This window comes from Gallinula chloropus, assembly GCF_964237585.1.
Source record: "Gallinula chloropus genome assembly, chromosome: 3".
NCBI lineage: Eukaryota > Metazoa > Chordata > Aves > Gruiformes > Rallidae > Gallinula > Gallinula chloropus.
The window spans coordinates 83,481,319-83,504,844 of NC_140087.1; the positions used below are offsets into that span (position 1 = coordinate 83,481,319).

The following is a 23,526-nucleotide window of genomic DNA, read 5'->3' on the forward strand; positions in this document are numbered from 1 at the left end:
ACTATTATACATATACTACTTGGAGCATTTCAAATTGTGTTTCTAACCTCAAACTTCATACATACTTTTAATAGTATTTTATGAATTTTATGGCCTTGCAATATACATTACTTCAAATGGACAACATCTCAAATATCCTTGCTGGTCATTGCCTCTCTGTTTAGTGTGAGTAATTTTAAAGGTTTTAATAAAATGTTCTTGAAAAACATGGTATGAAGCAGGTGCCTTTGATGAGTCAAAGATGGGAGGGAATATTTTACATTGATAATATAAGTAGAAATTTAATGTTCAAAAATGTGACAACCTCAACTTAAGATGTTAAAACCTTTTTGCAGTTAGAATTACCTACAGACTGTTTGACAACACGTTTGCAATCCTGAGATACTCACTCTAGCTGTAGGTAGCCTGTTAGGAATACTGACCTGAATCCCGGCAACCTGAGTGTAGTACTGATGGAAAGGCTTTTGTTGCAGGGGCTTTTTTGAAAATTGACCTTATCTGGGTGGGTGACATGAACCTAACACTTCGGGGTGGGGGGAGGAATGTGCAAAAAAAAGTGTGTAGTAATTGCGTAAATTGTGTTTATTTTCAAAATGCATGGGGATGATTGCGGTGAGCAGTCTTCGTGCCATGGTAAGATAAGGGTTAAGGTTAGATAATGCTGAAACACTACTGGCAGCAGAATTTAGCAGGTCCTCAAGTACTTGAAAATTGTGGTTCCTAGAAGGGAAAAAGAATGTGCTATTCCTATTTTTCTCATAAAATAACATGAAAATTTCATACTGATAGGTCTTAAATTTTAATATTTGTTGGCCGTCTTAAATGTAGGAGCTGCCAAGGCTTAGCTAAAATGATGCAGTTGTGCTATTAGAATATAAACTCCTATGAAGGAAAATAAAAATAGATATCAGGTAATTGGGTTTTATTTTTTTCCCACCCCCCTGTGTGTGCTGTTGCCTGTTTCAGGTTCTTTTCAGGCTTACAGACTTTAAACTTGAGGGGTTGTTGGGTGGTTGTTTTTTTTTCCCTTTTTTTTTTTTTCCTCCCCCCTCTGTATAATAATAGACATGGCTTTATGGCATCCATATTAAAAATGGGTAATTTTCCTTATGGTCCCTGTCTTCCTGCTGGGTTGATAATGTTTTGATGTATTTTTCTTTTGCTCTGATGAGAGGTCTGCTGCTGCTGCTCTGACATATTCATTTGGATGAATAATTATAACTTGCACAATGTCAAGCTGAAGATGGTAGGGTTTTGTGCGTCATGACAAGCCTAGTAGCCAGTGCAGGTGTCTCACAGCATGATCAGCAACAGCCAGTGTATTCTGGCTCAGAGGAGACATTTTAGAGTAGTAAGAAATCAGCACCAAGGGCAATGCTGCTGCTGCTGCTACTGTTGTAAGTGCCAAATAAATGCAGAGTGCTTCTCAATGACAAGTGCAAGAACATCCACTTATTTCAGTTATATTCTTTTTCTAAATAACCAGATAAATGTGCTGTCTCCACACTTCAGCGTACACGTGGAACCCCACTGTGGTTTCAGCGCATCCCTATTCCAGTGCCCTCACGTCAGGGTATTGTTTCTCTACTGACCACTGCCCACCTGGTTGGCTACATGAAGGTCACGAGAGTGGGAATTAATGACTAATGAGGTCATGCAGCCAGCCAGCAATGAAACAGTAATACAGCGTGGTATGAGTGAGGTTATTCGGATGAAAATACAGTGAAACGTATTGTAATTGTGCTTTTTCATAGCAAAGGAGCTTCACAGATACCAGCTTTGTACGTGTCCATAAATGCAAAGCATGGGGATGGTTGATAAGATGCTTGATAAAGGTTTCAGAGCGTTGGGTCTCTGATTTGGGCTAAGGAGGGGGGGCATTGGTAAACTACCGTTTGTGAGAAATAAACAGTCATAAACAAACAGAATCATAAACTACGTAGGTGATTCAAGTGATCCTTTTTCCATCCAGCCACTATTCACTTAATTAAATTATATTCCATCTATGAATTCCTAAAGGGCAAGTGGGCAACCATACTGATGGTTGGGGCTACTTTTCCTTTAAGTTTTAGATGAACGTATTTTGGAAGAATTTTAGCAGAAAAATCTTCAGCGTAAAGACAATATTTTTCCCTTTCTTTAAAAAAAAATGTAATAAGTTGTGCTGCATTTACCTTAATTACAATGTTATTACCCCATTTGATTAAGATTTAGTTCATCAAGGATTTGGAACAGGGATTTGAAATCAGGCAGAGTAGCCATACTAGCTACTCCAGTACAGCCATACTAGCTACATATTAGTAGCCTTCCTAAGAGCGACTGAAAAGGGTTTGTGGGTTTTATGGCAGGCACAGGCTCGAGGCTTTTTCTCTTCCCTTCCCAGCCTCTGTGGCTCTAGAAATAAGAACCAAAGGTAGAGTGACTGTTCTTTCCCATTCCTTTTTATTCCTTTAATTGAAGGAATCTTTGTACAGGCCGTAGGGGTGAACTAGGGACAAGTGTTTGAATCGGAAGTTAAAATAAGAAATAATGAAAGAATTGGTGCGATGCACTGCCTGTGAGGAGATGGAGATGAGTGAGCAGAGGATAGGAATGGGAACTACAGGAGACCTGTTCCTGGGAGATGGCATATTCCCCTCAGAAACAAGTAGGTCCAGAGCATCTGGTGGTCACTGACTGGGGTGTGTGCTGCTGAAATGAAAGGGGAGTATGGATACTCTGTGGTAACATTCAGGACAAAGTTTTCTGAAACAGCTGCTGTAAGAGCAAATGGCCTGTGCTGAGAGTCACTGACGGCGCCTTTCACAAGCCATCACTAATCCTCTTCCTTGTGTGCTGCACTCACAGCTTGAACTTTGGAAAATCTGGAGATGTGGTGTGGGTTTAAAGCCATGACTGCAGGCACAGGAGGTGATGCTGTAATAAACCCAGTCCTCTCAAAACCAGATGAAGGGTTGTCAAGCTGAGGATTCCTAACTAACGTTTTCTTATTTTTCCATGTGAAAACCCAGAATGAGGCCATGTAACCTGAGAGTGTGCTGTGATGATAAACCCACTGATGAAAATCATCTTCTCAGATTGCTGTGGTGGTCATTGTAGAGAGCTGAAGGGAACTGGATTGTTAAATCGTGCAGCATATCTATTCCCCACTTATAAGCAAGGAAAAAGTAGTAGTAGTAGTACTGCATTAAGGTTTTATGACTGTTCCAGGGCTGGTATTTCCTCACCTCCACTACTGACTCGTTCCTACCATACAGGTAGGGCAGCTGATGTTGACATCCTCAGCAGGTTTGGGTTCTACATAAAAAATATCTTCATTTTGGTTTTGGTTTCTGTGAAACGCGAAGCTGCCTCAGCATTCAGTGTTCTTAGAATGGATGTTTTGCCTGATGAGGGTGGAAACAGAGGATGGAGTAACCAGTTGGGTTTTGCCAGTGGCTTTTGGAGTCGGGCGGGCAGTTAGTGATGATCTCCTGAATTATTAATGTTGTCTTTTCCAGAGAATATTTGATGTATTTGGCGCAAATGGCACTGCATTTGCACAGAGGTTACCAAAGAACAAAGATTTTGGGCTGTTTGGTGTTATTAAGGGTCCTCTTGGTGTAGTGTAAACACACAAAAAAGGTGTGTGATAAACAGTCTCACCTGAAGGTGCTGGGCAGGGACCAAAACTCAGTCAGTTCATCGAATAAAAAGTGAATGTTATAGTTTTCAGGGTTTGCATGACAAGCATGTGATGTATTTAAATAGAGATGCATTTATGTATATAGCAGGAGACAGCTGGCAACATCAATGGAGCATGCAAATAAGATCAAGTGAACAGAGCCTTAAAAAAAAAAAAAGATTTAACTACCTTTTTAAGGAACATCATTGAAAAATTACAATTAGTATTAAAATTAATTGGATTTTAAAACTTATCTGTGGGTTATAATCCCTTGATATTTCTTTTTTTCTAGTGAAACCCTTTGAATTCCCGGAAGATAAAGATAAAAATGATTATTAGAGGATTTATCTGTATGTGATATAGAAAAATGTAAAAAATCAAAATGGAAAGCAACTGTTGCAAGTACCAGAAAATTATGCTATTAATTTAAGTGTCATCAGAGCACAAAAGATCACATTTCAGGACGGTGTGAAAATTATTAAAATACTGGAAATAATAGTACTTAAGATGAAGATATTATACTCTAAGATGTGGTTAAGTGACTGACACTATTATATTACTTCAGGTATTATAAAAGTAACAAAATGCTTTTAAAGATAATAAGCGTTACATTTGGAGATTGGCAGTATTCACACTTTCCTGCTTAAGTGCTTTTCTACTTTAATATAATTTAATAACAGCGGGGAAAACGTAGCATTTTATTTCTAAGCTTCACCCTTTCTTTCTAAACTGTGTACGCCTGAAATAGAAAAACTTATTATATAGAAATTGCTTATTTCTTCCTCTCAGAACCTTATTTTAATTTGCTGCTTTTTGTCCAGGGGACAAAGGAGGAGGAACTTAATTGCTAAAGATTAAAGGAGACGATTCCATGTGTGTTGTTTATAGAAAAATACCTCTGTAAGAGCTGAGCGTTTGCTTTGCTTTTTCTTCTTGACCCCAGGAACTTGTTCGTGGACCAAGAGATCTGAAAAATCTGAAATCTTTTTGCTATCTTTATTTCTAAAAAAAACCTGTCTTTGCCATCTCTTTATCCTGACTGGGGGAGGCAGGTCAGTTCTCTTCTGTCCTTCCTGCATTTTACTCAGGCATTTAATTGTTCGCTTGTGTTCTGCGTAAGCGACTCAGTTTCTGCGTTTGGAAGGGTGTTGGCTGTTGAGTGTTTTCTCTACTTTCTCTACCTGAAGAAGCCTTTCCCTGTAGAAATAGTGACTTCTTTTATGCTCCCTGATGATTTTAAACAGACTCCTTCCACGTTGCTGTTCTCTACGTTGTCCCGTATAATGAAAGATTTTTCTGATTCCATCTAATCCGCTCTCAAATATTGAATTCCCTTGGGTGTAATCCTCTGATTATTAGATGGTTTCTCCTTCTACTTACCGTATTTACATGGTTTGAAACCTAATGTTAAGTACTTGTTTTTACACCGCTTAATTTTGAGATAACTATGACTTAGTTAGGCTGGGCTTCTTCAAGTCTTCAGAAAATAAAGAAGTTGCTTTAGTTACGTGGGTATTTACAGCTGGTACCACCCCCTTGTCCCTCTTACAAGGCAATTTAAGAGCTGCTAGCAGCTTCCAGAAAAAATCCAAACGAAATCCGGGTAGGATGTGAGTACATCACAGCATTTTAGGACGGCCAGGATTAGGCTGCCTATTTGTACTTGGGACAGAGCTACTCTTTTCCTGTGCTGATTCAATTAACAACTCCGTTTCAGTGGTTTATGCTACTGTGATGCAGTTGTAGACTTAAACACTTCTTAAATTGCCTACAGTTTGTTTTCTAAATATTCTGTATGGCTGTAGGTGGAAACTACATGACATATAATTACATTTCTGCTTTTCTTAGAACTCCTTAATAGACATTTATAATCAGTTCCTGGCAGCATTGGAATCGCTGAAAGAATTCTGGGATGCCATGGATGAAATTGATGGGAAGACATGGGTGCTTGAGCCAGAAAACCCCACCCGGAGTGCCACGAGGAGAAGGATCGCAATAGGTATGGAAGGGTTTGAAGGAAGGCAGTGGGTTGGAGAAGTGAAACCTTGGGGTGCTGTTTTGCTTTGCTTAACGAATCGGATGGTGCTTGTTGGGGCTGGGAAAATGAAAGGTGCTGCTTAAAACCAGCAAGACATGCTCTCTTATTTTGTGTATTGGGGAAGATAACCTTCCACAGAATGCTGAACCTGTTTTGGAAGTTAATGACAACTTTATGGTGTCATGCGAAGCGAAGTTTCTGCAGGAAAATACTGTACAGGTGTCAGTTACCAACGTGCAACTGTCAAACACTGAGGATTTGCATGGTAACTCTAGAGAAATTGTATTTGTAAAAAACCAGCTCAGGTGAGGCCCTTATCTTGTCACTAACTCCAGGTTTTGGGGTTTTTTAGCCACACTATTACTTTAGATTTGATCCTGTCCTGGAATATTAGTGCACAGAGAAAAGGAGGTTGAAAGAGGCAGGTGGCAAGGAGAAAGAAATAAGAGGAGAGAGGAAATGAGAGGCTTACAGTGTTAACCATCTGAAAAAGAACCTTAATTCATATGCTGATGTTAGGCATTTTAAGGTGTTTTTACATATACGTGTGTGTGTGTAACTGTGCGTGTGTGTGTATATATATATATATATTTGGGCTACGGAGTGTTGTAATTACGAAGTAGAAACTTGCTGCTGTCAGAGGTTAGAGGTACAGGGGAAAATGTTATCTTTGAAAGAAGAGTTCTGATTTTTAGCTGAAATCTGAAATGTCAATAGCACATTGTAAAAATCTGAGAACATACAATGGACCAAAGTAGACCTAAGTTGTTCCCTGATCGCCCACAGAGTGAAGAAGGAAAGGAGCTGGTGGGGTGCTGAGGCCGCTCCTTCACTGGGGGTGGAGGGAGGGGATGGGAAGGGGCAGGACAAGTTCAGCAACCGGCTGCAATGACATGGGTCGGGCGCTGCCGCTGCTTTGTGCGTGCGTGCAGCCAGGGCGGCTTTATCTTGGGTCGCTGTGACACAGAGAAGTGAAAAGGAAAGAAAAGCCTCAGAACCGCCTTGCATCAGATCAGTGGAGGGCAGTGCAAGGCGTCTGGCCCTTTGTTGTCAGGCACAGACCATCTTCAGTTAGGAGCAAACTTTGATTTCATTCAGTCTGGTTTCTTCAAGGAGGGTGAGCCCAACATACCCCTTAATAACACAAAATGTTTTTATTTAGAAGAGAACTCGATGCGAGGTTAACCTGGATGCAGAAGGGTTTTGAGGTGCCTGCCCCTCAGGAACACCAGAACTTGTGAGGAGGATTGAGGGATCTTGTGAAAGAAAAGCATGTACTGTTTCCAAACCAGGCTGTTGCTCGATTAGTCCAGGGATGTGTTTGGGGGGCATGGGGGGGGGGGAAACAGACAATGGGACAAGGAAGCACTGACTTAATATTGTCTTTGTGCTGCTCTCTCTGACTGATGGAGATGAGGAATTAATAACAATTGCATCCCCAGTACCTGTGAAGTTTCACTAAGATTTCAAATGGATGAAAAAGTCATCTAGCTTGAGTTTGATTATTTGCAAATAAGCCTTAAGACTAGTCTGTAAGAATGGCAAGACTGGCGTTTTCTTTTAATCAATTGGAGTTATTTTAATCAGTTGCTATTTTTAATTGCAGCCCATTGAAATATAAGTATTTAATATATGCTGATATTTTGTACAATTAACTTGGATAACTAATTTCAAAAAAGGTGGTGGGTAAGAACCAGCCTGAAGGACCCACTTCCAACCTGCTGTCTCAAAACACATGAATGCTTCTGCTTTTCAAACGCTTGCCAGCAAAGAAAAGCTTCACCTGTGCCTCACTTGTTTTCTCATTGTAGGCAACAACGTCTCAGTGAGTGTGGAGGTAGATCCTCAGCACCCACGCATGCTCCCTGAGTGTTACTTTCTCGGAGCAGACCATGGTAAGGCAGCAGACACGCACCGTTTGCTTCTCATCCCTGGTGAGCAGATACCAGCATCAGCTGCATCGGGCTCCTGGGGTAAACTTTACTTAAGCAGAGCCGGGAATGAGGCTGAATATGTGCGCAGGAGAGGTTTGCACAGCAGATGCTGGGCTTTTAACAGCCTCAATCCACAGCATGCTGGTTTGCTCTGAGTGTCACACTTTTTTTTTCCAGTGCCTTCCAAGCACGCTGTAGAGGGAACCCTGTGTCGTACAGCCAATTGCCCAATTGTGTTTATATTTCAATAAAATTGGCTTTAAAAAAAAAAATTAAAATTAATACATTGTTTTTGGAAATAATTTAAGTCCCTTACTTCATGTCCCACAGCCTTTTACCAACTGTTTAAGGTAAATAATATAAATAATATAATAAAGGTAAATAGTAAAAATATTATATGCATTTATCGTAATCTTTATAAATATTAGTGTAATGAATTTCCAAAACTAAGAGCAGTCATGATGTAGGTAAATAATTTTAAAAAAACCCACTCAGTGCTGAGTTAATTAGAAGGGGTCAGATTGGGTGGGGGAAACGAAAGGGACCCTAATGATGCTGTACTGATGTACGTACCTTCCTTGCAGTGGTTAACCCTTTGAGGACAAAGCTGAACAACAACATGCATTCATGGTAAGCCTCACCAATAGCGTAGGTTTGAATCTGAAATGGTATTTGTGTTTCCCAGCGTTGACTTTTTCTCCCCCTTCTCTCACCTGCAGGGATCCGGAGGTGGGTTTATTACAGAACTTGAAAGACCTCCTAGAAATTGATTTTCCATCTCGTGCTGTGTTAGAGAAAAGTGTAAGTTGCTTTTTGTTAATGATCCGTTGTGTTATTTCTCCAAAAGTAAAATTTAAATGGTTGCTTTATAACTCCATGGGAAAATAAGAGACTTAGAAGAGAGGTAATTGGATTAATATATTGTCATAAGGACTTCTGAACTTGAAGCAACAATTGTCAGAGCTTGTTAACCTTTGATTAGAGGTGCACACTTTCCTGTGGCCTTCATAGCAGTAAGGCGATTAATAACAGGCTTCGCTATTAAAAGGGATAGAGGAAGTTCCAGAGTAGCTAATGAGGGGTGGAAAATCCAAACATTCTGTTATGGATGTTGATGACTTAGGTTCTAATTAGGTAGAGCTGCTTAGAGGGAACAAGAGGCCATCCAAATACCGGTGCATTTCAAACAATCTTGGAATTAATTTTTGACAATGCTAGATTACCAGCTCTGCTTTCACTTGTGAAAGTTTTAAATTAATATCTGAGGGTGAGGTCTCAGGTCTGATGTCCAAGTAACGACAGAGTGTTGTGTCTAATAAAGAGAGAAACAGTGAGGCCCCTCCTGAGCATATGAAAATGCTTGTCAAACTAGACTTAATTCAGGGAGAGGATAAAATACCGCCTAGCAGAGCCCCGCACACCCATTAAGTAATCCTCTCTTTGCCCCATAATAGTGTAAACACACCTGTGAAGGCAAAAATAGTAGCTTAAGTAACAAAAAGTGCAAAAGCAAGGACAAACAGATGCAGGTTGTTTCTGCCTCAGTGTCCCTGGTGCTTCCTTGTGGCTGTACCGTAAGCTAAACCCTGTTGTGTTTTCAGGACTTTGCCCAGGACTGTGGAATCTGCTATGCCTATCGCCTCGACGGTGCTACTCCGGATCACGTGTGCGATGATCCCCGCTGCGGACAACCTTACCACCAGGCCTGTCTCTATGAGGTAAGTAACTGCTAGGGCAAACTTGCTCACAGACTCTAGAAGGTGCCTGCTTAAATTTCAGCTGAAGCAAAATCCTTTAAGGAGCGCTACACTGGCCAGTCACCAAGCTGCCTTGTGGCTGCCAAACCACAGCTCCTCCTGCGGAAGGGAAGCTGCCTCCCTTTGCAGTTATATGGCATCTCTCACTTGAGAAGCACCCTGGCAGCAGATGTGAATCAAATAAGCTGTTGGGGGAAACCCCTGCTAATAGATGGTTCTTAAAGCCAATGTGAATTCTAATGCCATCACTTGTTTTGCAGTGGCTGCAAGGTCTCCCTTCCAGCAGGCAGAGTTTTAACGTCATCTTCGGCGAATGTCCTTACTGCAATAAGGTAAGGAAAATGAGTGAGCTAAACTGTGTAGTAGCTTAGATAAAGGCAAAAACCATAACGAAGTGAGTTGTAAAATACAGTTTGTGACCATTCTCTTCCCCTTTACCCATTGGAATCAAGAGAGGAAATGCTTACATTCCCCTGTCTTTAGTGCATCAGTGTTTAACTAAAGGTTTTCTGATACAGCATAAAGACCGCTACATTTATCAACGTACCTGTGTCTAAGTAATTAAATATCATACTTCAGTGTATTTGGTGAATTTTTTTTTAATGTTGCTGTAGCAAAGGTTTAAAAATAAGCAAATCCCAACATTCATAACAAAACAGCCTCATACAAAGAGCTCAGTGCATACCTAACTGTTGGGTGCAGTTTTGGGAAACTTGAGGAGACCCTGCCCTTAAACAATCTGTACTGACAGGATTATTTTAAAACACTTTTTTCCAAGCCCCTGACACTGAAGTCTTCAATGAAGAAACTCTGAGAAGAAAACTGAGTGATGGGAACAGCCCTGCACTTACACTGGAGGTACTACAGCTGTGACATCAAAGACAATACAAGGAAAGTACTATTAGCAGCAGAAGTACAAGTATGGCCACGCTGTACTGATACGTCTCATCGATAAATGCAAGCCTGACTAGGACAAACAGAGAAGGCCAAGTGATGTCAGCACCAGTTCCTTGTGATGACAGTGGGTGATCTGCAGTTAAGAGCTGATGGTGCTTCTGTTTGGATTCCCAGAACATCGCTGTGGGGCTGAGCAGTGGTAATTCTCTTGCAGGGTCGTTCTGTAGGGGGAAAAAAACCTGTTACACTAAATACTGAATTTCTAGAGAAAGAGTCCTTGGCTCTGGAATGTGCAGGTATAAGTAGACTCTATGAAGTGTGTAATGTTAGGTATGATTAAGTGCCTTCTAAAGATACTTCATCTATATTTATTGCTGAAAGCCTTCTGTACCTTTAACCTGTTTGCAAAAGTTTTTGTGGAGTTCTTGCTAATAAAGCTTTAGCCTAGAAACCTCACCATTTCTCTGAAGTTTGATTTGCTGTTTTAATTTGTGTAAGTTTTTGCATTTCCTAGGATGAAGCAGAACTTGAGATTCACTATGCTGGGAGTGTGGGATTTGTTCTAGTTCGATGGGGTGGTGTTCAGGGTTTTTTTAGGTCAGTGCCATCCCTTAGCTTACCTTTTTGATGTTCCCCTTTCAGCACAGAAATGGCTCTTGCTTTAATTTATACCTAAGTCGAACCTGCTTTCCAGCTGCATCTTACAAAGCAGACCCATCATTCTTTCATTGTGCCAGCTCAGCTATGTTCAATGTAGGCACATGAAAGAAGGCAGTGCCTGCTGGTACCCACTCGGTGGTTGTCTTGCTGAGGTGTTTGGAATTGCTCTCTGGACAAAGCCTGACAGTTTCTCACCACTCCAGGTCCTGCATGAACCAGTGGTTCTTCTCCTGCTTTGGGCCTAAAAAAATCCTCTGGAATTCTCATAGCCTAAGTACTCTCAAATTTTCTTCCTTTTACCTATTTGAGAGGAAGTCTGCAAAATAAACTGAATCCAACCCTGCCTTTTTCTCTTCTCCAGTTCCGCACTTGAACACCTTCAGTGTTCTCTGACATCCATCTTACACATCTTACATCTTAACTCCCCTCTTACACAGAACATACAATAGTACGGCTGCCCTGTTCTACACCCATCCTGCATTATCAATCCTATTGGAATGGCAGCATGTCCTTCCTCCCCTGAAGCTGGACACACACTTCCCTAGGTTACTCCCCGGTGTCAAGACCTACAATCCACACTGCATACTCACTGCTCAAGCAAGCAGGGGAAGTTACACTAGCTCTTTTTTCCCTATGTCAGGTTGAAAACCTCAACAGGCCTCTGTCCATACCTACTTTTTTCTTAGGACCAGAGTAGCTTTTATACAAAATAAACAGTAAGGAGGAGATTTGCTACTTTCTTTGCTAGTATTTATTTAAATTTTTACATTTGAGGAGGAAGGAGCATTTGTTACTCCAGGTCACTGTTGTGCCCAGACTCCGGAGACTTCTATCTCCCTTGCTATTATTAGCCAAAAACATCTTTAAAAATTGTTCTGCTCACCACTTTACTGCCTGATGCTCTCAGGTACAGCTGGGCTTTTTCTGCTTCGCTCTCCTAGCTTGTACCGGAGTCTCCAGGCTGTGATCAGCAGACTGCTTGAAGCAAAGAATGGCGGATTAATAATAAAGATATCTTTAAAGTTGTGTTTTTGTGCTTATTGGAAACTGTTCCCATTTAACAAGTTGGGGTTTTATATGAAAGAAAAACAGGGTAGAATCTCTTCGTTACAATACACTTAAAGGGGTACAAAGTGATTACCAAGATGTACTTTGTTCTACGTTATTTTCACTAAAACCTTGATTAATTTTTTTCATCTTTTTTTTTCTGTGTACAGCTGAAGAGTAAGACTGAATACACCCATTCAACCCTTTTATGCAGCCAATTACCAATCATATTTGAGGTTAGTTAACTACTAAAATCCTCAGATTAAAATGCCAGAATTTAAGAACTTAATCAGCATGCTATGAAGTTTTCCACTCCATAGAAAACTACTGCAATAAGTTTCTACCAAGAAAACAATAGGGTCCCTGAGGGGAGACGAATGCAGTTTCCCACCACTTCTCTCTGCACACAGAGCGTTAGTTTGGGAACAGGATGCTCAAGCCACCCTATACACACTTGTTTGCTACACACGCTACCTCTAGCAGCTAAAAAAGAAATGTTGGGCTGCTTTCTTCTACCCCAGTTAAACACATACAGGAGAGAAACTGCACAACCTGAATACCAAGGGAAGTGCCAGCAAGCACTTGGTAAAAGGTTTTTTGGATTAAACAAAGAATATAAAATAATTATTGCTTAGAAAGTTGTACCTGTTCCGAATAACAACTCAGGATAGTTCCAAACAGTCTACCTCAGTATGTAACACTCTAGATAGCCCTAAGAAATGGATCTGCCCAGGTGAGGCTCAAAACACCACGCTGAGCAGTAGCTGCACGCTGGTTTCTCTGCACCACGCAAGAACCGCTCATCCTGTTCACAAAGTACACATACCTTGAATGACCACATCACTTCCAAAACAGGGTTCACAACACTTGTGAAAATACTTACCTTATGCCTAAAAATCAACATAAATAAAAACATACTAATCAAAATTGTCAGTTGGTATAGTCATAATTTTTTAAATCTGAAATCTACAAGAGCTAGCAAGCAATCAGCTGGCCTTACCCCACTTCATTTGGCCCCAGCACTAGCACTCCCACTGTAGGTGAATATGCTGGCAACATCCAACACCAAAATTGGCTGTAAACCACTTTGAAAGTGAACAGGATCAGTGTATCGCCTCCATTTGACATGCAATTGAAACAACGAACCAGGGTGTAGCCACTCTTACACCTTTTATGTCACCTCAAGATTAGATTCACGTACTAGACAGGGAGCTGCATCTTAAAATTCATGTTCTGTAGCAATTCCTCTTCACATCCATCTTCAAGCAGCTAGTGTTACAGGATCCCCTTATTGGTACTTACAGGTGTTTACTGGTCTTCAGAAGGGAACTGACCCAAAATCACCTCTTTCCCACGTACCAAACTGGTAGAGGTGGAATCAGGTCACCTGGAGTCAGATCCTGCTCATAAGCAAGAAGTGAGGAGACAGTGGTTTGTTTGTAGTGGCTCCCACTATTCTTAGGTTGCCTCTTTAATGGGAGAAGTGTTTGGTGAATAAAAAGAGAGGTGGAAAGGGAATGCGGAGGGCCGAGATGAAAAGAGTCAGACCTAGGATAACGACAGACAGTGCCGTGAAGAGATGCAGTGGGAAGTGCCTGCCTGTCATCCAACACTTTGTCAGGAGGGCTGCAGCACCAAAGTGCACCAGGCCTCCAATATCTTTCCACAGCCTATAACCAGAGAAAAAAATCAGATTTTCTGAAAATAGCAATAAATTTAGAGAAAGTCCAGTTATCTGCTCTCTCAGCTTATATTTAAGTGCCTCTTAAGTCCCCCAAATAGCCCTAGAAATTTCTTTTCTGCAGGTGTTTCGCAGTGAATGTTATAAGCAACTAGCACATGCAAGCAATGGGACCAGGTGATCACTGAACACAGCTCACATTACTCACTATTCCAAGAAGCAGCACACTCAACCTTAAAAATTTCTCTGAAAAAGTGATGACAGGAGCTGAGGTTTACTAACAGGCAGACATACTCCCTGCTCTGATCTCGCTCTTGGCCATCAAACTCAGTTCTGCTTAGTCCTCCAGCACAGGAGTGGTGATAACTGACACTCCTCATACATGGATTTTTCAGGGGGGTTATGCACTTGCAAATAGCAAGTGCTATGGCAGCTTTTCCAGCACGGAAAGTCAGGATCATCTTTTATACCAGCACACTGTCAAGTCTTAGGCCAGGCAATAAGAAGAAAATAGATTTAGTATTCAGTATCTGACTCTAAGAAATCAAAGACTCTTGTGAAGCAGAGATCCAGCAGGATCAGCTGGGTATCAGTTAACAGCTGCCTGAGATTTCAGTTCAGTTCAGAAAACAGTACAAACTTTAAAAAAAGCCAAAACCCTTCTCAAATTAGCAAGGACAAAGTGGTCTCCATCGTAGCAAGAGAAGCACTGTCACTGAAATAGCTTTTGGTTTTGTTAAAATAATAAAAAAAAAGAGTGATAAAACCAGAAAAGTCAATAAAATTGCTAAAATAACTATCTGTAATTACCAAGATCAAAACCCAATGCCTTTTTATTAAACATGAACTTTTGTTCTGCCTTCCATAATACGTAAATAGTGCTGACAATTGGTTTGTGAGGCACTTGCTACAATAAAATGTAATTGTATCATGAGAGAAAGGTGACAATCAGGAGATCATGAAAAAATTACATATTCTCACTGGTGGTTAATTAGCCATGCAAAACCCCCTCAAACAGATATTCTCTTCTATTAGGAATGATTACTATGCAGGCCTACAGATGTCAATACCACAGTCATTCAAATACTTCTTTCCCTACTAATTGAAGGTTGTAAAGCTCTGGTGCCAAGGTTTTGCTTCCAAAGAGCTAATTTATGACTAGAAGGATATTTTATGTCTTCAGTTGCAGCAGCTACAAAACTCAGCAAATCAGAACCATCTGTGCACTGATACTTGAATCACCATTCATCTAGCAGCCTATCAGTCACATTAGTTTGCATCCTGCATTCTTGGCTCACGTACACTTGTGATGGTCCAAAGTTCACCAGAAATATTAAAAATGAATGGTACCCTGACCCTGCCGCCTTATTGCACACACATCGGAGGCAGGAACGGGGCTTTTGCATACGGGGAATTTCCAGGCAGAGGTACGATGGGACTGACATTTCACAGCAAGTCCGGCAAGACTGCTAATTACCTCAATCTCCCCTTATTAAAACATGGGTTTATTAACTGTATAGTTTCAGATTTAAAAGCACAAAAGGAAAATATAACAGGATAGCTCTCGGCTTTTAAATTCCGTGTTAGCGCATCACATCGCGCTGCATACCAATAACACAGTTAAATCCCAGAATAATACCTCCTCCACATTAGGGGCTGCAGGAGTATAAAGGCAAATGACAAAGAACAGTTTGAAAGCGAGAAAATGAATTAAATGCTTGCACTAATAAAGGTAACTTTGCTTTTAATCTGGACTGAAGGAAAAACCTGGCATTCAGGCTTGTCTTCAAGATGTTAGTGAACAAAGTCCTTGACTTCCCCATTATCCTGAAAGTAAATCATTCTCCACAGACCTACTGCTTTGAAGTGGGAGGCTGCAGGTCAAAAGGACTCATGACAGTTCTTCCTCCTTAAGGGTTGACATCCCACTTTTTAGCAAAGCCAGGGGAAACAGGAATTAACAAACATGGTGTATTTAAGGCAAAAGAACTGCTGTGTCAGTCTCATTTTAAGATCTTAAAACTATTTCCTCTTATACAAAAGAAAAGGCAACAATCAAGCAGGAGACATCAGAAATAATCCCAGAACTGGCTGACTTACTTCTGACGCTTTCACAGCGCGGTGATTTCGCATGCCTGATGCAGTGGAAAATTCCAGAGGGCCATCATAGCGAGTTCCACTTGACTTCAGTCCATCCAGCAGGATTTTCTTGAGCACTTGATACTCTGGCTTCTCATCGTAAGCTAAGTCATAAACACATGCCAAAAACTTGGCTATTTCACCTGTAGAGCACATTTTAGTGTAAATTTCACCTGGTGTAGACCTAGAAATTCAGAAAGGATTTAATTCCAGAACAGAATCCCATGTTGGTAAAGATGATGCAATTTCAGCTGAAGGCACACTGGAAACACAGAACAAGCAAAGCCTTAAGTGCTGTATCTTGTCATGCACATACATTAATTCTTACAGCACCAAAAGCTATCCAAGTATAAAAATTAATCAAAATACTTTATTGACAAATATTAATACTTCTATGTAAAACAGAAGCATTTTCTATTTGATAGAGCATATAACCCTTTAAATATTAACTACTCTCCACTATGCTATTTAAATCTGCACGGATAGGATACTTCAAATGCTTTGGAAAAAAAGCAACTTTTTTTTAAACTTCTAATTCTTGGACAAATATTGGTTTTGAGATTACATCCTAAACCAGTCTCACAGCAGTATTATTTTGCCATCATTACCGAGTGGTTCTAGAAACAGGGAAACCACTGAATGGGCAGAAATAATGCTATAGGGAAAAACATATTAGGGAGTGTCAAGCATTTCTTTTGGTTGAAGACCCAAGTGCATCCTAAAAGTGGAGTACTGCACCAGATACTTCGGGAAAAATCCTAGAAGTAAAGGTCTGCTAAATATGCAAACACATCATTAACAGATTTTCTGCGCTACATGATTCACCCCAATAATGCAAATACAGAAATGTTATGTAAATATGTGAATAAATCAATAAAGCAAAAATGGATGCTGACCTATGAAGGAAGTTTGGTGTTTTCCCTGGTTTTCTTCTGTATTTCAGTGAAGGAAAAAAAAGATGACGAGACAAACAGGCCACTCATTTGCTTTTACAAACTGAATACTAAGCATTAAACCTTTTGTAAACAGTCGCTTACTATTTCCATACTAACAGCTACTTCTGCTTCTAAGACAGTCACCGCTTCCTAACACCTCAGATTACACACTGCTAAAATCCCTTATGCACTCTGTGGCATACACCACAGATCAGACTGATCAAGATTTCAATACTAGCACACACAGGGGTTCAAATTTATCCCTCAATGTCTCTTTCTTCTTCTTATGGGATATGCAGGATATGTTTATGGGATAATGCAGGAAAGCAACAGGGAAAATAAAACAACAAACAAACAACAAACCAAATCCCTAGAGTTCCTGAAATAAAAGTGTTAAGGATCTGCATCAGTAAGCAGCAAGTACCATTTCTTGCAGTGACCAGCATTCAAGAGCATCCAGAAATTTACCTTCTGCCCTTGCAGTAAACAAGCCTTTTAGGTAAAAATGCTTAAAATATAACAAGCTTGTACATGAAGGGCCTGATTCAGCTCCACAGCAGTCAGAAATATTAGTTCAATTAACTTGCACCCTGAATTAATGTGTGACATATAATCTAACAACAGGTATTACATAACTACTGTGTTATCAGCTAAATACAGATGTTGCAGGCTGAATTCTTCTGTTGGATATGTTTGTCTCAGAGTGGTTCACACGGGCTTGATTTCAATGGGTTGATGCAAGCATGACTTCCACTTGCACACTATGGTTTGCCCCAAGACCAGAGCCCAGTAATACTCCATAGGCTCTGGCTTGGTGAAGGCATCTACTTTAAGGTGCAAAACTTAGCAATTACATTTAACAATGGCTTCAATTTAAACTGTTAAATTTGTGTTACACATTTGTACTGCTTTCACCAGACACTGAAGTATTTTTTGTAACAGACTAAAGACATCTATGGAACATGGTACAAGCTCACTTACTGCATCTGCTTCCAGAAGAATCCCATTTCATCACTGAATCTGGGAGCTCGTCCATAAGCCTGAAATAACATGAGTGCAACAATTTAATGGGGTTTCGGAGCAGGTGATTCTTCATTTGGGATTTAGGAAGACAGCAAGACTCAATTCCAAAGGGAGTGGACCTCCGGGGTAGCTAATGGTTCACAGGACTGCTTTTAAAACAAAATCTCCTCTTACCAGTTATGTTTTTAACTCTTTGGAGACTGCTGATTTCAGCAAGACCAGGTTTACAGCTAAGACTGCACTTCAACGTCAAGTTTTTTCTTTGGAGATGTTTTAGGCTTTTTAGAAAGAAGAAAAATTCTTTGAGCTGAAATTTCTTGTTCCAATTTCAGCCTAATGATTAATATTTGTATTTTGGAATTTAAGAAACAATTCTGGTCTGCCTACTAGTCACGTAGCTTCAGGTTCTCTCAGCCATGTAGCTCACAGGCAGCTGGGTGATGGCTCAAAATTAGAAGCAGGCACGGCAGGGACAAAAGGGGAGAGGGAGGTTAAACGACCTTAACCGAGGCACTCCAGGAACTGAAGGGCAGGGCAACAGATGTGCTTTCTGTCTATCCAGAACAGAAACAGTGAAGGACACTGGACCTCAGAATCAATTGTACCCTAAAAACAGAAGAAGTAACACCCGTTCTCATCTTTGTGCAGGCACAAACTGGGATGATCCCCGAACACCTGTAGGAACCGGCAGCTGCACAGGCTCCCTTGCCCTAAGTGAAATCTCTTAGTTCAGTCTGGCTGTTAATACTGTCAAGGGATCCCTTTTTTGTTTGTTTAAAGGAGCCATAAAGCTCCACAAATAAGTAACAAGTATTCTCAAACACATAAAGTTGGGGTATATGGGCTAATAACCTTCCATTCAGTAACCTGCTTAGTATCAGAAATAAGGGTTTCAATTTCGGGGAAATAAATCTTTTAAACACTTTCCTGGAATCGAGTTTAAATTCCAATTCAAATGAAGCCTCTGCTCTGATTACAGCACAAACATTTCTAAACTCACATACCATTCTTAAATATCCCCTTACCAATGCCCAAAGCTTTGGCACCGTTGTCTAACCACTCCAGCATTACTGGTACGACAGACTAACAAGTTGTAGTGAAGGGATGAGAGGATGACGACAGAGTTTGAGGTCCTGCACAGGCTCCTGCCTTTCAACTGCCTTACAGGCCCAGCCCCTTCATCCTCACCATCACACAGACTCTGCAGCAAAGGACCAACACGCTTACAAGTTATTCAATTGTGCTGCTTAATGTACTGATTAACTTATAAGCAACTGGATATGTGCATATATATATATGTGTGTGTCTCTTTTTGGCCCTTGAAAACAGTATAGGCACTGAAAATTAAGATAAACAAATAGGAATGAGCTGGGCAAGTTACCTAACAGCAGAAACATCATTTATTAGACTAAAAAGATATTTCTGATAAATTGAACTTGTACCATTTTCTGTGCACTTTCTCTAAGCATCTGTTTGCTTGGCATCCTGAGAGCGCAAGTAACTGAAGGGTTAACAGCAAGGAAAGAATTAGGAGAGCAGCTTGATTGATTAAATTGATTTAACATTGAATTGTATAAGTGTTACCTTGCAGGGGGTTGTGTAATGATCAGAACTTCTAAAGGAGAAATATTAAACATAACATACGATGTCAACATTTACAGATGCAATCTGTATTATCCACAGTCTGCAGGCTAACCTTTTTCTCTGTTGAGAGCCGATGCCACACTGAATTTGCAGATTGATTTCTGTGGATCAGCTATCCCTATTGTGTACCTCTGTTGTGACTTGCCCTACTTAAAAGTTTGCTGCCTTCTCCAATTGTGATGTTACATTTATGGGTAGCTACTCTTCTGTAGAGCCTTCTACAGGCTACACTGTACCACATGCAATTAACTCTCTCAAGTCCCAACTGTGAAAGCAGAAAAAAGAAAACACTAATACACTCCGTTGCTTTAGTAAGCTCTAAATGAGTCATGCTGGGAAAAAGGGAAGATTTTAATCAAGTTCTTTAGTATTTTGGTATTCAATTGTTTGTAACAGCAGTGGGCTTAGATAACGTTAAAAAACCTACACTAAAACATCTGAAAAATAGCAACATATAGAAAGTTAAACAAATTGAATGCACGTGTGAAAAGACTTCCAAGAGGGGTTTGTACTGCAGTCCCTACGAAGCACCATAAGTTTAACAGACACAGAGATCCACCTTTGATGTGTGCAAAAAACCCTGCACTAATTCACAGAGAGTATTGGAAAACTGCACAACAGATGAAATGACTGGGTACGGCATGCTTGAACGTATCACCTCTCCACAGCAGTAAATATATAAGTATGTGGAAAAAGGCATATATACAGACATTGAGTTCACATTTTTAACTGCTTCTAACATGTCTCCTGATCAAGTTTTAGTTTTCTCAGAAGCTACTCTTCTACAGGATGCAAAGCTGTGTCTCTCAGATCTGTTTTGTTACACAACAAGGATGCTACACAGCAATACACGTGTACATGTGTGTGTTGTTTTATTTTTACCTTGTTTTTGCAGCCTGGACAGCTACAGGGTCCTTGAGGTTCTGTTCCCAGGGCAGCTTCCCACATAACCATTGCAGCATGCAGTAGCCAAGGATTTCAAGGTCACCTCGTCTGGATGGGGCTAAAATGGAGGGGGAGAGGAAAAAAAGATGAAGAATAAGAACCTCCTCTTAGGAAATAGAAAAGACTTTGATTGAACTAGTGTTGATGAAATATGAAAAAGCCAAATGGGCAAAGTGTTTTGTTTATTCAGCTGTATTAGACCTAAACCGCCCCAGCTTTTGGCCACAGTCCACAGACAGGCAGTGACTTGTTACTGTTGAAGTAAGGGTCAGCTTCCTCACCTCCTCCAACTTCATCCTTCCTCAGTCTGGCCTGTCACATGGACTTGATCCCCATGGCCTCTGACATGATCCAGACAGCCCATAACGGAGTACCAACACTTTCTCAAAGAGCCAAGCAGTAAAACAAAGAAATAAATGTCTGCTGCTAAATTGCTAACACATGTTCCAGGAAGTCCATGGGGTCCACATTGGTCATGCAGGGACCCTGTGAGTGCAGACTAAACACTGATGGCCTTTCCTGTTCTCCTACAGAGCTGTTTCAACTTGGAAGATATGACAAAACTGCCATCTAGTGTACATTTACACACCAGAGTTGTCTGCTTACAAGTACCACGAACTGTTTGCTTGAAGAATCATAGCGCAGGCTAAAGTACACTTGCTGTTTAGTAAACCCTGTGTAAAATACTACTTCTGAAAAGCAAGTTATTTCAGGAACAATTTACTCTCACCCAGCATACCCCAAACAGATAGAGTAACTGCAGAATACAAACACAGCAGATATAATTCAATCCAAACTTAACCCCATCCGCAAACATCATCTATGCAGAAAAACAGGTAACAGAAGTTAATCTATAGATCTATAAATTGACTTTTCCGAGAGAAATTAAACAAAAAAATATAATACCAACAGAATTGCTGCTTCTTGCTGCTATACAGAAGGAACCAACTTGAACAAACTGAAGCAGCAGGATTGCTGCAATATTTCTTTGTACACATTTGACTTGCAGCCTATAGTTTGCAAGCCAACACCACGTGCAATCTGCAAAAGCAGAAACTGTTCATCGTGATTAAAGACAGACAGATGTAGAAGTTAAATTTATGCTTTTCCAAAAAGAATTTGCACTTTCCAGGAACAAAAGATGATTTCAAATTTGCTCAGTACTTCTTGTCTAGTGTAAAGACTAGTAGTTGAGCGTAGTGCTGTTAATCCAGCTGTAAACAGATATCATATTTTATGGGTCTTCATTAAATAGATTCCAGAAAGTCACTCAGCAAACTTATCTTTTAATTTAAGAAGTCATCTGCTAAAAGCTACGGTGCCAACACATCATAACTGTTTCTTGTTACCATACACACATTATTGTAAAAGCAGAAGATTAGTTCTTATACATTCCCTATTTTAACTGCTATTAGACTACAGGATTATTAAAGGCCCTTCAATCTAACAGAACGCTACGCTATCCCTTGGGAGTCGTTTATTTTCTGCACTAGATTCAGCAACATCCTAATGCAAGACTTGGCTCTTGTATTAAAATAAAAACACAATCTCTACCACTTGCTGTTCTGTAGTGATTTCTTCAACCATAAATCTCCTGTTAACTGTGGAACAATTCCATTCATACACATGTGTTCACAAGTCCTTTTTCCATCATGGCAATTCCAGACTATAACCATATAAAACAGCATTTTTGATTGCAGATCCTCTAATTTTCACACAACGCTTTTCTGGCACCTGCTTGTGTAAGACAGGCTCCAGGAAGCCAACTTTTGAGAAAAACTGTCAAAATTACAATGGTCCAATTTTTTTCACTGAGAGACTAATTGACATGTATCTGTAAATAATGCTAAGTCAATTAGATTTCAGAAGCTAACCAAAGATAACTCGTTTTCTGATAAAACAGTCCCCAGATGATAAAGTTTACTTCACAGTTAACAGTTTGGCGGTGACTAATTACCTTCTCACTCACATGCAGCTCTTACAGCCATTTCCTGACTAACACTGGGGTAAAGCCATCACTAGTAGGGAGATGTGCATAAATACGACTTTACTAATACCTTCCTAAAAGCCACAGTAGTAACTAAGTCATACATCACTTAAAAAAATAAATAAAATGGGAAATGTTTTACAGGGAGATGGTAAATTTCCACACCACTTTATCTCCCAGGTCACCACAAGTGTCACTACATAAAGACATTTACATATGTTTTTCATAAAACCACATGAAAATGTCAATGTTTGATTATTTGTCTGCCCTAGCTTATTCTCTCTCTGCTGCTTTGTCAGCTTGGTGTTAGAGATGCTAACTTCCTCAAGTTTTTAAATCATTGAGATCCTTATTTAAAAATTATTCAACTAAATCTTTCATGAATTAATATTTATGAACAATGGAATAATTATTTTTTAAACCCAAGTAAAGCAACTACATGCTTACTTGAAAAAATAAATCTGCTAATATAATTGGAGATTACAGGTATTCTTGATAAACATCAGCTGAGAGAAGTTGGTCCAGCTTCACTTTAAATGTGACAATAAATGTCACTTTGAATGTAAAAATAAAACAATTCTGCTTGATACCTTGTCACTATTAGAAAAGTACATCCAGAACAGTTCTTATTTGAATCAAATTCTCCTACTTCTCTATACACTAAAATCTTGTTGGGCTTTTTTCTTTCTTTTTTAATAGATCCTAGATTTTCACTTTTCTATTAACCAGGGGGGGTTATTATTGTTATTTTAGCCTCATAATAAATATTATTTAATGGGAACATGTTGGCAATATATTTATTTCACAATATTTTTATGGTTTAATTTTTATTTTAAGCTTGAAAGCCTGATTCTGTCCTTACTCCTGCCAAAATAAATCACCAGAATGACTCCACTGAAGTTAATGAATTAACAATCACATCAATGAAATCAGAGTCAGGCCTTAAAGAAGTTTTATATACACTACAAACATACATACCCTACATGAAGGCACGGAGGCTTAGCTGAGAATAACATAACTGAAGCAATTCACCCTGAGAAGAAAATATATTATGTATCTCTCCATAGTGGAAGAAAAAATATAAATTACAAAGGTAAAGGGCTGACAAGCAGCTATGAGGTTCACTAATTTTTTGAATTCCTGCTGCAGAGAATGAGAAGCCAAAGCCCCCAATT

At 39.9% G+C, this 23,526-nt stretch overlaps 2 protein-coding genes across 3 annotated transcripts in view; one reads left to right on the top strand and one right to left on the bottom strand.

The window, feature by feature from the left end:
- FANCL (FA complementation group L) overlaps positions 1-10,293 on the top strand; it is a gene marked incomplete at its 5' end in the record, with an annotated part of 28,233 nt that extends 17,940 nt beyond the window's left edge. Inside the window, 7 exons of the mRNA XM_084262378.1 lie at positions 5,513-5,663; positions 7,514-7,597; positions 8,221-8,266; positions 8,356-8,437; positions 9,238-9,354; positions 9,654-9,725; positions 10,172-10,293. Of these exons, the coding sequence (XP_084118504.1) occupies positions 5,513-5,663; positions 7,514-7,597; positions 8,221-8,266; positions 8,356-8,437; positions 9,238-9,354; positions 9,654-9,725; positions 10,172-10,207 (588 nt within the window). The 3' untranslated portion in view covers positions 10,208-10,293. The remainder of the gene's footprint in view (positions 1-5,512; positions 5,664-7,513; positions 7,598-8,220; positions 8,267-8,355; positions 8,438-9,237; positions 9,355-9,653; positions 9,726-10,171) is intronic.
- VRK2 (VRK serine/threonine kinase 2) overlaps positions 10,269-23,526 on the bottom strand; it is a gene marked incomplete at its 3' end in the record, with an annotated part of 41,165 nt that continues 27,907 nt past the window's right edge. The window contains exons 9-13 of one of the 2 annotated variants that reach the window (XM_084262377.1): positions 20,302-20,422; positions 17,734-17,792; positions 15,779-15,960; positions 11,834-11,925; positions 10,411-10,511 (exon numbers count right to left, since the gene is read on the bottom strand). In XM_084262377.1, coding sequence (XP_084118503.1) covers positions 11,854-11,925; positions 15,779-15,960; positions 17,734-17,792; positions 20,302-20,422 — 434 coding nt within the window. Of the gene's footprint in view, positions 10,512-11,833; positions 11,926-15,778; positions 15,961-17,733; positions 17,793-20,301; positions 20,423-23,526 lie in introns of both variants that reach the window. The other variant, XM_084262376.1, reaches the window with a different exon arrangement.